The sequence below is a fragment of the Glycine max genome, chromosome 6 (assembly GCF_000004515.6).
Source record: "Glycine max cultivar Williams 82 chromosome 6, Glycine_max_v4.0, whole genome shotgun sequence".
Classification (NCBI taxonomy): domain Eukaryota; kingdom Viridiplantae; phylum Streptophyta; class Magnoliopsida; order Fabales; family Fabaceae; genus Glycine; species Glycine max.
The window spans coordinates 7,382,336-7,399,857 of NC_038242.2; the positions used below are offsets into that span (position 1 = coordinate 7,382,336).

The 17,522-nt window shown below is 32.8% G+C and overlaps 2 protein-coding genes across 2 annotated transcripts; one reads left to right on the plus strand and one right to left on the minus strand.

The window, feature by feature from the left end:
- Positions 1–2,991: 2,991 nt before the first annotated feature.
- Positions 2,992–6,961, plus strand: LOC100817903 (uncharacterized). Its single transcript, XM_003526486.2, has 6 exons — positions 2,992–3,522; positions 4,037–4,127; positions 4,248–4,408; positions 6,028–6,055; positions 6,256–6,364; positions 6,652–6,961. The coding sequence occupies exons 1-6, from the start codon at positions 3,304–3,306 to the stop codon at positions 6,731–6,733; spliced, it is 690 nt and encodes a 229-aa protein (XP_003526534.1). The 5' UTR covers positions 2,992–3,303; the 3' UTR covers positions 6,734–6,961.
- Positions 6,962–10,257: 3,296 nt separating this feature from the next.
- Positions 10,258–15,659, minus strand: LOC100818441 (glucose-6-phosphate isomerase 1, chloroplastic). The gene is made up of 14 exons (XM_003526487.5): positions 14,789–15,659; positions 14,464–14,586; positions 13,918–14,016; positions 13,737–13,820; positions 13,062–13,205; positions 12,916–12,981; positions 12,548–12,616; positions 12,358–12,465; positions 11,891–11,943; positions 11,682–11,820; positions 11,416–11,572; positions 11,114–11,192; positions 10,729–10,795; positions 10,258–10,629 (listed from the first exon to the last, which is right to left on the minus strand). The coding sequence occupies exons 1-14, from the start codon at positions 15,311–15,313 to the stop codon at positions 10,495–10,497; spliced, it is 1,848 nt and encodes a 615-aa protein (XP_003526535.1). The 5' UTR covers positions 15,314–15,659; the 3' UTR covers positions 10,258–10,494.
- Between the last annotated feature and the right edge of the window lie 1,863 nt (positions 15,660–17,522).

The following is a 17,522-nucleotide window of genomic DNA, read 5'->3' on the forward strand; positions in this document are numbered from 1 at the left end:
TCCATAATAATAATAATATAGTAATATCTTATATAATGTAGTAGGATACTCATGTATAGGCAGTATAGCTCCTAGTATTGCCAAGCATTATTATAGTTAGTTGAATTTCTGCTGAGCAAAAAAAAGAGTTGGAGATCTATTACTAATAGTGAGTTTTGCTTAATTAGCTAAGTATAGTGTGTGAATGTTATAAATTTTTGGTAGATTGATGTTGTGTTCAATTTTTATGAATGAAAAAATATATAAAAATTAATAAGAAATCATAATTAATAAAATAAAAACAATAATATCAACCTGTCATATATTAAAATAACAAAATGAAACCTATGGTTCTTCCTATCTTCGTAATTGTATCATTCCTTTTTTTAAGAATATTGGATCTGTTGTAGTAAATTCTACGTTGAAAGCATATGTGACACTATTACAATATTTTCTTAAATTTTATTATATTTTTTAGACTTTGAAAATAATTAGATACTGCTATTTCCTATAATAAAAAAAATATTCATCTCATTTAACTTAATTGCATAAGAAACTAAATAAAAACGTTGAATTATTTCTAGTACATTCCCATCCAAAAAAATAATAAAATAAAATTGAAAAAATATATAATTAACTTTAATTGGTTATTTTTACTTGTTTATTTTTTTAATATATTCTGTAAGCTTTGTGTTAACATGGCATTTTAGACTTTGATAAAACTAAAATCCTTCTTCTTCTTTTTTATAGTTTTCTATTAACAAAAAAATGGAAAGGAGATATCAGGGATACAAATTTTCGCATAGAAAATTTTTTTGTTATTAATTTATGACTATTGAAAATAATTTCAAATAGAGTCCTGTACTTTTTTCCTTTTGTAAGCTAGCATTATTTTGTTCTTTTTTTTTTTTTTGCCTTATTCATCTTATTTATGTATTTTTTTTTTATTGAAACGTAGTAAAAATAATTCAAGATTTTTTAAGTTTCTGAAAAAAAATTAAGTTAAATAAGATGAATATTTTTTTATTGTATTTCTTCTTTTCAAAGTCTAAGAAATATAATAAATAATCCAAGAAAATACGCATTTACGCTCTCGGTAAAAATTTATTGTATTTGTCTTCTATTTATTCTTATTAATAAACGAGTTCACGCAATTGATATGTTCTTTTCCCCCACAATAACATGGTAAATTAAGTGTTTTAATGCATAAATTTTAGTTGATATATGACCTCCATTCAATAATATAAAATTTAGGGGAAAAAGACATCCATATTTTTTTATTCTATCGTCTCATCACATGTCAGGTAAAGCTTATTAAATTTGATAATAATTATTCTAAGGTCTGTTTGATAGCTACATAGGTACAATTAGGGGTAATCTCAGATCGAATATAAATCCAGAAATCGACAAGAAAATTGAAAATCACAAAAAAAAATTGATGGTGAATGTTTTGATTTTTTTTTTCAAACTGCACGATTGAGTTGAATTTTTTATTTGACACACAAAACTGAACTAAATCAAATTGAAGTATAAATATACCTAAAAATTATTGTTGCAATTGATATTTTATTATTAGATATCTATTTTCTATTCCTTGGATCATTGGAACTTGACAACAAATATCATGTATTGTTCTTAATTTTAAGTTTTAAGTCGAATGTTTTATTTTAATTTTTTTTATGAAGTTGAATGATTTATTATTTAAGTTTTATTCAACTTCAAAAAAATTATTATATTTTATGTTCAACTTTTAAAACTTTTGTTGTCTATTTATATTGTTCATGGTTGAATTAATTTATTTAAGTTTTGTTCAATTAATAATAACATTTTTTTAATATTTACTAACAAAATTTTTAAACCGCAAAAATTAAATCAAATAAAACCTAAAAAATAAATTTACTTTAGTTTGAATTTTATAAATAAATAAGTTAAATCAAATATAATCGCACTTCACTTAATTTTTTTATTTGATGAACAATAAACAACACAAATAAAAGAATGCCAAAATCATTGTTATACTTTACCTTTTTTCTATTAATTATTTTAATATAATTCATATTATTATTATTATTATTATTATATATAATATAATATATATCATAATTTTTTATTATATTATATATAGATATTGAATATAATAATAATAATAATAATAATAATAATAATAATAATAATTTTATTATTATATCGTACCCATCTAACAGCGTAAAACAAAAGTTTTTTTTTTAAGTAAAGCTTTGCCCTTGTTATATTAATAATTATATAAAATTCCTCAAAAAAATGATTGTAATTGTCCATACAAGATTAGATAAAGCGGGTTTTCAGTAGATAAGTAGAGAAAAAAAAAATACTCCACAACAAGTAGTTGTTCTGTGTTGTCCCACTTCTCTTGTTTTGTGTTGTTATATCCCTTAAATTTATGCAAATCAAATGTATCATTAAAATATAATAATGTTATCTGATTACATGTATGGAAAAGATTTTATTAGAAGAAATAAAATTTACTCCAGAAATTTCTACCTCTTAAAAAATTAATTTTATGACTTTTAGGAAGAAGAAAAAACTTGTATAACAAATAGTGGATAAAAAGTTAAAGAAACTCTTCGCTAAGAGGCTGTTTTCGGATTCGAAAGCATGACCAACAAGTCACCAGACACACCTTTACCGCTGCATCAGAGCTCACCCTCCTTTTAATTATAATATATTTTTAAAAAAATATTTCTTTTTTTATAAGATTTTTTTTAGATATATTAATTATATTTCTTTATATATTCTTATTTAATTATTTTTTCTCTAAATATTAATAAAAAAAATAAAATAATAATACAAATAATTGATAAATTTAATGTCCTAATTATTTTTCTTAACAAATATAAATGAATTGAAACAGTGGTATAACCAGAGACAGGAGGGGGGTTATAAAAGTGAAAATATATTAAACGAACGGCCATGTAAAATACCTCTAAAGAGTATTAGATTTACATTATTAAGATTTTGGAAGCTGTATGATAAATGATAACTTATTCTGTTTCTGATTTTGATATTCACTTGTTGGTATCAAAGTTTGAAACGTGTCAAAATTAAAAAGCGAGAGAGATTAAAGAATAGAGTTGTTGGTGTAACAGGCGAGGGCAGAGGGAAGGGTTAGGGAACAATTGGAGTGCACGAAAGCGATGCCAAAAAAACCAAACAATCATTAACAACAGCCCTAACCCCCCCGACGTCTTTCAAAACTGATTCGGAGCAATTAATGTAAAATCTATGGACATCAACGAGGAATCTTCATTCTCTCTCCGTTTTTGTTTGCATCATTAATAGACCCAAATGGACCCGAACCCGACAGCCTCGCTGGACTCCGACCCGGACCCGCTTCGCGTGAAGAGGAAGACCCTCGAGGCCGTGCTCTTGCAGTGTCAGAGAGCTCTCGAATCGATTAACGCTACTTCTGCTACTGCTTCTTCTTCTGCTTCTACTTACGTGGACGAAGAGGATTACGACGGTGAAGGTGAAGCCACTGCATCAGCTGATCCCGATGCCGACGAGGTAATTCAATTCCTCTTTCCGCTTTAGGGTTTCGATTCGTACGGAATTTCCATTTTCTTCGCTGTATTGTTTTGCTAGGGAATCTTTAATTGATCACCGATGCTTAGGTAATATCGTAATAGTGCTTGTTGTATGGGTTCAAAGGCACAGCATATAAAAATTACTAGTTTTATTCGTATTTTGAAAATATTTATTGGATACAGTTCCACAAGTGCTTTTGGTGCTGTTTTTCAATCATAATCAGAGTTTTACTTCGGTAATTTGTGTTGGCCTTTATTAATGCAAACCTTTATAGCGTGGTTACCGAGGTAAACCTCCAATTCTGATTGGAGAACAGCACCCAAAGCACTCAAGAAATTGTTCATTAGGTTAAAGAAGTGACATATTTTTTTATTTCAAGTTTGGAACCGGGAAGGACAGAATAATAGTAAATAGTATAGTACTCCCTTAATAATATGGGTAAATTTTGGCTGATTATCATTTCTGACACCACAGCTCATGTGCCTGAATGCAGTTATGTGATCTGCTGAAATCTAGAGTTGAATGTCCGGCCTTTCTTCAACAGTTGGAGTGTGCTCGGGCTTCAGTTTCACAGAATATAGATGGTATCTTCTGCAGTGTGAAATGGTTTTTGGCATTTTGGTGATTTCAAATAATCAGTGTTTTCTCTTTATTTGTTTCAAGTTTAGAATGATAATAAAAGAACAAGTTATTGGTTGTGGCAGAAGAAGGTAATTCCTGGGATATGGTTAGCGAAAATGATCTCTGGGAAGGTGAACGTGTTGACTCAGAACAAGAAGATTATGTCCTTGTTAGACAAGAAGATATAGTGGAGGGTATCGCGTGTTTCATGGCCGCATATTTGCTATCCTTAAAGCAGACTAAGGTATTCAGTTGTTAAAGCATATGTATGTGCTTGTTATTCAGTTGGTTCTATACTGTATGTAAATGTTATATTTGCCCCTTATGCAAAGTTAAATTCATTGTGATATCATTTGAATGATATTCTTGTGCAATAATTTATAAACTGTTAGAATTCATGTTTTTGGGTTCAAACTTCAAAGTATCTTCTGACATTCTATAAGAGTCCACTGTCTCCTGATTTCTGCTATTCATCTTACTCACAGGTCCCATGTACACTGGACCTTTTGATTTCTTGTTTCTGCTTATACCTCCAAATATGCTTCTCAGTCGAGGCGCAAATTCCAATTGAGGAAAAGTATAATTTAGAAAAATGTATTTGTAAAATACTTATTGTGAAATAAACATGAAAGGCTTATTTTTGCACTAAAATAATTTCAATGAAGCTGAAATAGGCAGACTTCTCATGCTGGTTTTGAAAATTTGAAATCTGATTTGAATCTGTTGCAACCTGATTGAGAAACCACCATTTTCTGTCCTCTGAATCACAGTCACTCAATTCATTCATAAATTGTCAAATCACACCAAATTGAGCTATACTAATTGCACTTGGTTTACTTTTTGAATTGGCATGTGTTCGGCTGTCTTAGGATCTTTTAGCACAGATTGGCTACGTATCAGCATGACTATTTCTGATAGATAAAAAAAAGGGCCAAAATTATGGGTGTACCTACATCACCCACATGATTTTTATGAAGCCAAAATTGCCATTGGATCTGCCTATGCTATTTAAACAATCAGGACTTTCTGGCACATTTAACATATTTTTCTTTCCCCGTGTCTTACTTTTAAAATTTATATTAAAATAAGTACTAAATTAAAGATAGGGAGTGTTATCTACCAATATATATATTATCCCAGTTGATGGATTCTTAGCTGCCCAGTGTTTTTACTAATCTTTTAGCACTGTGGTCTGCTCTGACAATTCAATTTTACTCTATTTTTGTTGCAATAAATGCTCTATGTTTTTGTTGTAGTTTGCATGAACTGATGTTTAACTATTTATGTCTCTAGTCACTTGACTATTTGAGAATAGTAATATACCACTACTATTTCTTTGCAAAATTAAACTGGAAACTTCTGGATTTAATATTTAATAATGAACTTTTTTAAGTTTGTATAATGCGTACTTTCTCTACAAGGATGTCCATCCACTTTGTTCTGTTAAATGTCAGGAAATAAGTAGTTTCATGTTACAACTCAAAAATTTTATGCCAGGATTGCATTGTTGGACTTGATATCATTGGTATCATATGTTTCCCATTCCTTTATGCCTTTATGGGCATCATGTTGCAGTCCTGTTCGTTTTTTATATGGATAAAGATTTTTCTTGCAATGCAATGTTCAGAAGTCTCAATCATTAATTTACACGCCTTTTCCATAGTCTGCTTCTCTGTAGCCCTTTTCATTCATCTATAGGATAACAATCACTAGCATTTTGTAATTAGGAATGCCTTTTTCTTCTTTGGCTGTGAATAATGTTGTTTTATGAATTCTCTCTATGATCAGTTGCTGCAAACATATTCTACCTAATGCATTTGAAATTTCTGTTTCTCTCTAACTGATTTCTTTGCTCTTTTGTAGGATTTGACCCCTATCCAACTCCAGAGTGGTGAGTTGTTTGCATTCTTCCTAGTATGATACCTTCCCGTTTTTATTCTTTCGTATATTTTAGTGATAAACAAGAAATAACTCTTTATCATCTACCTTTTCAGTCCAGATATTTTTTTATGATCTTATTGAGACAAGTTCATTGTAAGTTAGCTAAAACAATAGGAAAGAATTTCTAACTATTGTGGTTTGTTCCATTAGCGCTTAGCAAGACATTCTCAGTGAAAAAGAAAAAGGGAAAGCTACGAAAGGCTTGGGATGGGAGCAAAGTTATTTATAATGTTGCATCATGGGGGGCTACGGCCATAGGGTAAGTGGTTATTCCAATCCCCACCTCTTTTTATAATTAAGGAATTTATTGTTGCATTTACCCTTTGCATATCTTGCCCGTGGATTTGCCTGCTGCCTGATAGCGTTTAATAGTCTCGTGTGATGGACTGATGGATACTGAATACCTTGCATGTTATTTTCTTGTTAGTTGTTTTTTACATATGGTACAACATAACAAAAGAAAGTCATTCTCAGTTAATTTTTCATTCATTTATTAGGCTAATAGTTTGATTTTTATTTACCACTTGCATTTGACATTGTTGACAGGATATATCAAAACCCTGTTATTCTCAGGGCTGCAACTAAAGCATTCTGGACTTCATGTCATGTTATATCAAAGCTTCTCTGATTTGCCCGTGCAGCTTGCGGCTTGTAGCAAAGTTGTGATGTAGTAATTTAACTCTTTTCCCCCTGCCTGTGCTGCAATTTAGCTTGGCGTCCCATGCCATGATCGTCTTTGATTTAAAATTCAATTTCTTTGAAGCACAGATCAATTGATTTTAACACTGTTTGACATTGTAAATATCACTACTCTAATGTTTCCGAGTGCAATTCAAAACTCAAGCCTTAAACATAATCTCCCTCCACGTCTGAGAACTCTACTGAAATTTGCCTTGATGTTTCTTTCAATTTTTGTTTTTGCTTCGCAATATCTCACCTATTTTATTTGACCCCCACTCACGCTCTGCCCGACCTTATTTGTGCTTAACTTCGAAGAACAAGAAACAGTTGTCTGACACTGTTTTCCCCCCATATTATTTTTTTTAAAAAAATTATGCACTTTAATCGCATTGCTTATTGTTCAAGATATTTAATAATTGACGCTATTCGATAACAAGTTACAGAAAGGGTCCCGAGATCAGGCTGAAGGAATTTACTCCTTCGATACTTATCGATTAGCAAGTAATGTTTTTTTTTTTTTTTTCCAGAGATTAGTAAGTAATGTTTAACTAGTAATTAGTTGTTTCATTTTCTTAACATAAGTTCTTTTTATCAAAATTTGGCATAATTAGTAATTAGTTGTTTCATTTTCTTAAAAGTAGTTATGTTGGTTATTTTAGTTAGTTTTTAATTTTTTTATTAGCTAAACAATTATACAATTAGCTAAAAAATTTATAATTGTTTGATAAATAATTTTTTTTAGTTTGTTTAGTAATTTTTAATATTTTTTAAAATGCTAGCAAACATTATATTTCATGAAATTGACAGTTAAATTTATTTTATTTTTCTATTATTTTTTAATAATTTTATATTAGACAATTTATTTTAAGTGTTATCCTAATTAACATAATAAAAATGTAATATCTTAAGTACATATTTTTTTATGAAAAGTGTATATTTTATTTATTTATTTAAAAAATATAACAATTAAAACTAAAAATATAGTAAAAATAATTTATCTATAAATAAAAAATTTAAGAGTTTAAAATTAATTAAAAAACCTAAAATTATATCACCTCAAAATATATTTTATTCATAAAACAAAATTAAATTTTATATAAAATATAAATATATTTATTTATGTCATTTTATATTTTTCAATTATTTCAATAAATTATTTTATCGAACACTCCTAGCTTAAAAAGCTTTCAATTTTAGCTGTCAGTTAGTTATTCGAGGGCAATGGAAGAATATCTGTGTTCCTGTTTGATGCGGCCTTATGAGATTCAGGTGATTGAAAAATGGACGATGAAGGAATACAAAGTGCAGTCATCATGGACCACTACTAGTTATCATCCTTCTTTGGGTCTCATTTACCCAATATGCTTCACAAAAAATGGTGAAATTTTAGCATCGAATGGCAATAGAGCATTAGTGAGTATTAGTAACAAAGGCGAGCATACACGTGGCTGGTGCAGGACAGTAATTTGTATGGTAAACGGCAAGCTGATTATCTTGCAGCATACATCTCCATTTTGGGGTCTGAAATATTGACTCTTTCAGACAAGTTTTGGGTCTGTTGGGGGAGTCCCAGTGATAAGAGAATAGTAGAAAGGGTTGAAGCTCTCAGACAGAGACATTGAACCTGTTTTGATGACACTGTGCAAGTTGGGAAACCAGTCTTGTTCCTCACTGTGGTGTGAATAGCTTACTTGGAAGTTGGAAGCCAGGGAGTGCATGAAGTTGAATTGCTTCTACCATTTATGAGCAATAGTTCTATTCAAAGGTATGTTTGCCGACAGCCTTATTTCATATAAATATTCTGGTTATTAGTGCTATTGTTAATTTTCTTGTTAGTGGCTTGATATGTTCAAAAGAGCCAATTTCACAAGCCGCCGCTGATATAAAGGTGAGTCAATAATTATCTGTATTTATTCTATTCATGGATTTACGATGAAACTTTTGCCCAAAAAGATGTTATTTGCTTTAAGAGTTTTGAACTGAAACTTACACATGTACATAAAAGGGACATTCTTGTCTTGACGAGATCAATAATTTATTGATTTGGGATTGCTCAGTCCAAAATAATCTATCCACAACCTTTGAACAACTACCTAATCAGCTCTGGTATTACCTGGTGCTTTGCAAATAAAGCATGAATGCATTCATGTGCAAGAATTGGGGGGCTTGAATTACATTACATGATTTTTATTTTCGAATGGCCTGTTAAAAGCAAAGTAATATGATTATGATGTTGTTACCTGTTGGACATTCCTGTCCCGGTTCCTGAAAACCGAAAGCAACAAGGATTGGAGTTAGTACAGCACACTTGACGATAGTTTCATTGTTTATCGTGGCCATTTTATCTATTTTACCCTTGTTTTCATGCTCTAGAACTGTTTTCAAGCTTGTCACTGTTGTAATGAACTTGGGACTTTTATTTTTATTTCTTAGTTCTTAGCACGACACAAGTCTATTCAGGAAAGATGGTCTACGGTTGCTTGTAAAATCATGACGACATTCACATAACAAGGTGTGCGTTGTATAGAGAAATAGGGGAGAGCTTCGACCACCTATTTTTCAGAAACTTACGTGAAGCCGTGCTGCCAAATCTGTATTCTCGGAAATAATGGTAGTGCATATTGATAATCTAGATGTGAAACGACATTGGACCAGGAACGGATCCAGAACTTTGTTAAAGGGTAGATTGATTTTTTTTTTCTTTTTGTGATCTAGAACATACAATAACTACAAAAATAAATTACTTTTTTAAAAAATAACCTGAAGTATTAACAAGATCAATTTAATTGATATGATTGAAAAAATAAAATTAACTAACAAAGCCAAAAATCTATACAATAAATTAAATTATGGTTCCTTTAATCATAATAAGGTCCCTCCCTAGGGAGGGGGGGACTAGGTTCCATGTCTGCCCCCCTTCTATCCGTCCCTGCAGAGTAGTATCGTTCGTAAAGTTGAAAAACACAGAGGATGCATGTGTAATTTGTATAAAACACGGGTACACACATGCATGGAGTTTTGGAGGGTGAGCCTTGGGGTCTCGACTGCGATTAAATTTGTTGCTGCTCTAGGGTTCCCTAACGTCGTGTTTGAGAATTGATAGTGATAGCAAAGGTGTAGTGGACAGAATAAATAGTGCAAGTGTGAATGTTCCTGAACTAGGAGATATCATCAAGGAGTGCAGGCAGTTGTTACGTGATAACCCAACTTATGTTATTGGTTTTGCAAAAGAGACAAATCAATGATGTAATGGGATTACGTATGAGCTTGCTAGGGTATCATCATGTTTACCTAGCTAGTCTCTATACTAGGTATGAAGTTACCTTGTATTGAACATTTGTTGATGAATGAAATGATATTACTTATATCAATTCAGTAAAAAAAAAACTTTGTATAATGATATAATAGTATTTAGTTTGCACCAAAGAGCTGCCCTAATGCCAGGAACCCACCACATCAATAATGTAGGCAGCGCAAGGAACAATTTATTAATTATATTTACCCACTGGGTTCTCCATTTGGTTACATGTAGTTCCAATTCAGAACACCAAACCACTTTCAAGTATTTGTCTTAAACAGAATTTCCACTTTCGTTAATGAAGGAAATTCAACATTGAAACCAAATTATTGCAGACAGCTTCTCTTCTTTTGCTCCGTGGATTCAAACACAATTGTAACATTATCAAACATGAATTCCATTAGTGTAACTCAAGCATACAATTCATCGATGTTACATTCCCCAAGAAAAACCTTGATGCTGCGCGGTGAACCACAGCTGCCTTCGGCAATTAGTGCTCTGTCATTGGCAGCCATGTGTGCAATAATCTTATAAATCATTTCAATCTGCATACAAGTGAAAAATGTTATTGAACTTGGATGATTCTTAATAGGCAGGGTAGTAAACATAATTGAAGAAGAAATAAAGTGGGATAATATATATACATCTTCAGGAGCATGGCAACGGTCAGCTATTTCTTCGAGGGTCAATGGCTCAACAGGTTCTTTGCAGCTGAAAACAGAAACATATAAATATTAATTACAAGGATGCAAAAACACACAGTGAATCCATATTCTAGACAGATATTGACTCTCTGATTATTATCCTTAACAAACAACTGCAAATATTTTCAGTGGGATGCACCTTGCATCACAGCATTATTGAAATAACTCCTAGAGTCCTAGTTAGGATAGCTATTTCCTACTCCTGATAAAAAGAGGTTCTGAACTAACTTTTACAAGTCTCTGAGAGCAGAGGCTATACCCGAAATAACCCCAGCTAGGCAGCTAAGACAAAGAGAAGCTTGGTGCTTTTAAATAAACCTCATACCTTGCCTCATTTAGCACTGCCAACACTCGCTTCTGAAGTGCTAGTACTTCACCTGCTGCTTTCTTACCAGCTTCCACACCTAAACAATTATCATAGTTCAGATTTCAGATATGGATGAATGGTAAAACAAGCTTAACATATTACAAGTTCCATATGTAAATTAAGTAGTCTTGCCTTAAATTTTCATAACAACATTGAATCCCCATATAGGACGGTAAAAATTCTGAGTCCGAAATTGTCAACATAATTCTTTATCACAAGCAAAGAAAATTCTAAAATGGGCTAAATAAATTATATTTTACCAGGTTGATGATAAGCATTTATGTTGACAAGGGAGGCATAAATTCCTACTGCTCGTTCATAGAGCCCAATAAGAGCACCAACTGTTCTTGGTGTCACTTCTTGTACAGTAACTGTGATGGACTCTCGGTTATTGGCATACAAAGCCGACCTTGTTCCCTATAGAAAGTCCAATTTTAGCATGAAGGGAACAAACAACACCCTAACAACAGTCTTGAACAAAACTATCAAATTCAGTAAGAAAATATACTTGATTAGTTGATCAGACCTGTAGCATACCAAACAAGTAGTCACCACATGTGACACCAGGTTCAAGTTCCCAATCATGACCGGGGGGTCTATCACGTAGCACCTCAATGAATGTCACAAAGAAATTGTGTACACCTTCCCTCAATTGTTGAATATAGCTGCAAGGGGGTAAAGGTTTACCAGACATTAATCAGTAATATATTTAAAAAAACTAGTATGAAAACTCACGCATGTTGATCTGTGCTTCCTTTGTTTCCATAGACACTAATTCCTTGATTAACCTATACAATCCAAAAGTTCAGAAGTCAGATTCTGATGTATCATTAATTCAGAAGGGTTTGAAGCATCTCTAAGACAAAACTCAAAACATAATAAATGTGATATAGCAGCAAGAAAGATCCATCGTAGTCGAAAAAATAGGATCCATTGTTAACAATGTCTGGTCAAGTTAATCGTGTCAGATGTGAGGCAAGTGGGCTCCACATGAAAGCATGACAATGTATACAAGACAGCAACACAAATCATGAAATCAAGAATTAAAAATGACAGGCCATAGAGTTCGTTAGGCTACTTCCTGGTGTAGGCACGGCTGTAAACTTAATTAAAGATATCTAAAAATTCATCCAAAAATACAGGGCAGACTACAGAGTACAAAGATGTTATTTAGATTTGATGTATAAAAGAATAAGACATACCCGATTACCATCCAAGTCAAACTCCTTGCCTAGAGATTCCATGACCAGCTGCTGCAAGTATCTACTGAATAATAACAGGCTGTCCTTGTACGGAAGAATAACCATATCCTACAGAATAAGAAGGAAAAGAAAACGATGAGAAATAGTCAAATAAAACATAAGACAGACGCTAACCGATCATAATTCTCACCTTGGATCCTACACCATCTGTAGCCCAATACCAACATAAAGCCAGCAGAGCTGCAGGGTTATTCCTTAACTGCAAAAATGCATATATTACTGGAGATGTAATTAGTTTCACGCCTATTTCCATACACTTAAAGCCCAAGCCACATACATGTATTTGTCACATGAAGCGTCGATAGTACTTAAGGTATGGCATTGGCAAATCATGAAGTATGAAGAAGCTCTAAGTATGGTACAACTCATGCATTATCATACATGAAAATCCTTCAATTACTAGTGCACAACTCTGAAAGAAATATTTAGATACAACAACAACAACAATAACAGCGACAAGCTGACAACAAAAAAAAATGGTGAGAAACTGATGTATACCACAGTACTTCTATTAGCCTCATCCATCAATGATGCACCGGCAAGCATTTCTCTAATATCAATGCCCTAAATCAAAGAGCATTATAAGAAAACATGAAATGTCAATGTAAATAATAAATAATGACTTTACATTTATGGCCACTTACCTGAAGGGATGCTGGAAGCAGGCCAACTGCAGACATCTCTGACGTTCTACCTCCCACCCAATCAAACATAGGAAATCTAGCTAACCAGCCCTCAATTCTGGCAGTGTTATCCAACAAAGAATTTTCTTGTGTAATAGCAACACCCTGCATTATAGCACGAATTAGTGATTGTGACAATTTCCACAAATTGAAACTGACAGTAGACGTGCAAGTGATGCAGGATCAATATCATATGGATTTTCTTAACAGTCAAAACAGAAAATGAATTGATCAAAGTAGAAATTTTCCAGTAAATATTGCTTCTAATTATAAATTAATACATAAAACCATAATTATCTTACTATTAGTAAACTAGGTAGTTTTCCACAACTCTAAAAAAAATAAGTGCAACATAACTACAGAAGTTTCAACTATTGCTAGACAATGCAAGCAAATCTATAAAATAAAAAATAAAAATAAAAAGTATAGGAGACAGAAAATTGAAATTTTGAGAATCTTCATACTGGTTAAAGTAGATCAATCCAGATACGATTAGTTTTTTCACCCTCATAAAACTATCACCCACGATTCTAGCACCATAATACTATGTAGTATCTGAACTTCTGATTCAAACGTAGTAATGTGTTATAATATGGGGAAATAAAAATATATAAAAGTGAAAACCTGAGATTAAACCTGTTTTGGAAAATTCAAGCCTGCTTCACGAAAGGCCTTCTGCACTTCCAATAAACCATTTCTAGTCTCTGGGGTACCTCCACTCTGAAGATAATCAAAATTCTCAAGTCAAAACATGCTCTCTGACTGATTATAACATCATAATCAAACAAACAAAAAAAAGAACAATCTCAATACAGACCTTTGAAATCACAATCACAAGTGTTGAAGCTAGCTCCGACCCAAGCTGTGCAATCTGATGATCAATTCCAGCAGGATCCGTGTTGTCCACAAATCTTATCTGTGGTAGAGAAGTGAAGAAGGCAAAGTCATCATTAAATCCTTGTGAGAAACGAAATAACTGAATTAACAAATGAGGAGCAAATTTCCCATGCATTACTTATTCTTCCAATTTAGCATTAATGATTTCTCAGGAGGAAAATTATTAGATAATATAATCCTCAACTACTACGTGTCCATAGTTCCAACCAATTTCTATATTTTTTTTTATCCATGAGAATTGAAGACTGTGTCAGGGGATTACAATAACTCAGACACCTTGCTCAACCAGCTGAGCTAGACCCCTTAGTCCCAACCAATTTCTACATGTTACTTAATTGAGTTTTTTCAATTTACATGAAAGTATTAATAACACTCGACTACATGTCAAGTAAAAATTATTTGGGACCATGCTGTTCCAGACCCGGACCATGTAATAATTTCTCGAACAATAGAGCTAGAAAGATACCTTGAGTGGAGGATTATCAGGTGCCAATGCTTCTGCAACAAACTGTGGTCCAAGAGCAGAACCTCCAATTCCCACGGACAATATTTGCGTAAATCGACCCTCCGGAGAAGAAGGAGGCTTAATCTGCCAAAGTACATTCCATTATTCCCACACACAAATCACCAAAAACTTAAACAAAATCCACAACAGTTGAGTTTTTGTTAGACTATTAGTTTTCGTTAGCAGAGGGGAACGAACCCGCAAGCTTTTCCCTCTTTCCTTCTCCCTTAGCCATCCAAAGCACAACAGTTGAGTTAACAAAAGAAGGAGAAGTGACTGAACTGACCTTACCACTGACGACGTCGTTAGCGAACTTGCAAACAGCGTCGAGTGTGTTCTCAATCTGCGTCTTGAGGAACGCGGTTGGCGCGCGCTTAGGGTCCCTCAGCCAATAGTGCCCCACCATGCGACCCTCGTCGGGATTCGCGATCGCACCTTTCTCCAACTCCTCCATCGCCCGAAACGCCGCTTCGAAACAGGGCTCCATTTCCTTAACGAACTCATCGCTGAACCCGACCCGACTCACATCCAAGTAAATCCCAAGTTCCTTGTGCTGGTACAGCCAATCCACGTATCTCCGCCACAGCGCGCGCGGATCTTTCTCCAACCCCTTCTTCATCGCCGCCAATGCTCCGTCGGAAACCTCACGAGCCACCGCACGAGGAGGGGGCGCGAGGCTGAGAGTCCGATCGGCGCGGCGGGCGGGGAAGGACACGTGGTCTTTGCGGAGAGGGTCGGTCAACGATGGGGATTGGTTCGGGAATTTTTTGAGAGTTGGGGAAGAGGAGCAAATGCCTGAGAGTGATGCCATGGTTTTGTTTAGAGATCGCAGTTGAACGTTGAAACCGAGGATTTTTACGTTAGGAGCATGATATTTTTGGAAGATGGTAACAAACAACCAAGTGTTGTGATGCGAATGGTGTGGTTTAGTTGAATCGGATGAAGTGGAACTTTGTTTTATAAGGTGAGGGACAGAACAGAAGAGAGCGGTTTTTGTCTTTGTTGAAGGTTGTTTTCTGGTTCTTTGTGATATTCACCGGAGACACGCGCCGATAATGAAATTAGTCAATAAATAACACCTCTGTTGCCCTCACCAGCAAATTTAAAATTGCTCAGGTTGTTTTATAAATAAATAAAAATCTTCAGGCTGCAAATATTCAAGGGATTAATTTAACTTATTGCGAATCACTAATTAAACTCATTGTTGTGCGAGTTGAAAAATATGTCAGATTTTTGATAAATTGACTTTCATTAATTAATGCCTTTGTTTTTTTCTTCTTTGAACTAGCTCACCGAGAAAATGACCTGAATTGGAAAATCACGTCTTTGAGGGGCGTGTCTCCTTCACGGGTGAGAGATGGAACTTCTTCTAACATGAATCATGTTTAAAAATATACCTTTATTTGCAATAATTAATTTTCTTCTTTGTTTGAGCTTTTCCATATTTTCTTTTCTAGAGGCGCAGGATTATTATCTTAATTAAAGCTATTAAGAAATCGATTTAGACATTCAGTGAAATGCATATCGTAAAAGTCGAATCAAATAAAAAAATTGAGTTTAATCTTTATGGAAAAAATAAGCTATATATCAACATTGATCTTATTAAACAATGTTATACTATTATTTCATCATAAATCATATGAAAAGTTTATTTCTATTAGTGCGGGAGCCGGATTAACTTAAGCAAACCCATTAGAAGAGGCTTATTTTTAACCTCCGAACAAACAGCACGTGTGCTTTAACAGTGCATTTAACATTTTTTTAAGTGCCTCTGGCAGTTAATGCCATATTTAGAAGATAGGAAGGAAGACTTTGTTACTAAATATTTGTCTTACAATTTAAAATTTATAAAATTTGTTAAGTAAAATTAGATTTTTTATTTTTTTAAGATTTTGTTTTAATGAGTCAATAATTTTTTACGTTTGCTTTGATACCTTAGATTGGATTGGTTTTCGATGATCATATCCAATGGTCATATTTTGTTGTTGTTGTCTAAGGAGATTTATGTTTATAATTATATCTCTTTTCTCCTCTTTAAAAAAACACACGAGTAGAGAACAGTCTGATTTTTTTTTTTCTCTCTAAAATTTTCTCTTTCTTCTATTATATAAAAAAAAACTTATTTTTGAGAGCAAGAGCATTGAAATCCTTTTGCTATGCACAATCGGAACCAATGAGTTGTCGTATCTTGAGAGAAGACTGCAATCAAATTTTTCCACCAGTGCAGTGAAGATATTTTCTCTCTAAAGATAACATTTGCGCGCTTCAATCTAGACTAATTAATTCTTTCCTGATTTATATTTTTCTTGTATTAATTGTATGATATAATGCATTGTTGATTCATGTGCTGTCAATTAAAGTTATTTTGCTACTGTTATTTTGTTATTTAATTCAAGACCTTGCATTTTTTTTCTTATTTATTTCTTTCCTTTCATTTTTTAATTTGACGATGATGCTCTTAAGAATTATGCTCTTATGCACATATTCTTTGGGAGGGTCAAATTTATGAGTCTTTTTCCTCTGAACGAAAGTTATAGACTATGGTTTTTGTTTCGTATATAAAAGTTTTAAAAACAAGTAAATCATGGTGTCATCCCTCTAGGCTTTGTGTTCTTTATGAATAGTTTGTCAAAAAATGGTCTAAATTCCTCTATCTTGACATGATGGGGATTGGGAATTGCTTGTTGGGACCTTTGCGCTAATATTATAAAACAATTATATTAATTATGTATTATTAATGTGTTTTATTTTATGTAGTCAAATTAAGTGAGTCTATTAAATAATTAAATAAGATAATATGAACCTAAAAAAATATATGTCAATGTTGATCCATTAAAAGATAATGAAAATCCTACTAGATTAACACGTAAGAAGGTTATGATCCAGAATCATCACATATAATTTTTCTTCTCTTCATTTGAGTTAAATATTATTTAAGTTAAGTATAATTATCATAGACGATAAAAAGAGTTATTAGATTCCTCCTTCATTTGATAAAGATAAAAAAGAGAGGGCATATC

What these genes read in the sequence shown, in the direction of transcription:
- LOC100817903 (XM_003526486.2), top strand. Translation starts at nt 3,304, where the DNA reads ATGGACCCGAACCCGACAGCCTCGCTGGACTCCGACCCGGACCCGCTT. An exon ending in TATCCTTAAAGCAGACTAAG is followed by an intron (nt 4,409 to 6,027) that starts GTATTCAGTTGT and finishes GCTCTTTTGTAG; the next exon opens with GATTTGACCCCTATCCAACT. An exon ending in TGGGGGGCTACGGCCATAGG is followed by an intron (nt 6,365 to 6,651) that starts GTAAGTGGTTAT and finishes CATTGTTGACAG; the next exon opens with GATATATCAAAACCCTGTTA.
- LOC100818441 (XM_003526487.5), bottom strand. Translation starts at nt 15,313, where the DNA reads ATGGCATCACTCTCAGGCATTTGCTCCTCTTCCCCAACTCTCAAAAAA. An exon ending in TGCTTCCAGCATCCCTTCAG is followed by an intron (nt 12,982 to 13,061) that starts GTAAGTGGCCAT and finishes TCTTTGATTTAG; the next exon opens with GGCATTGATATTAGAGAAAT. An exon ending in TTGACTTGGATGGTAATCGG is followed by an intron (nt 11,944 to 12,357) that starts GTATGTCTTATT and finishes TGGATTGTATAG; the next exon opens with GTTAATCAAGGAATTAGTGT.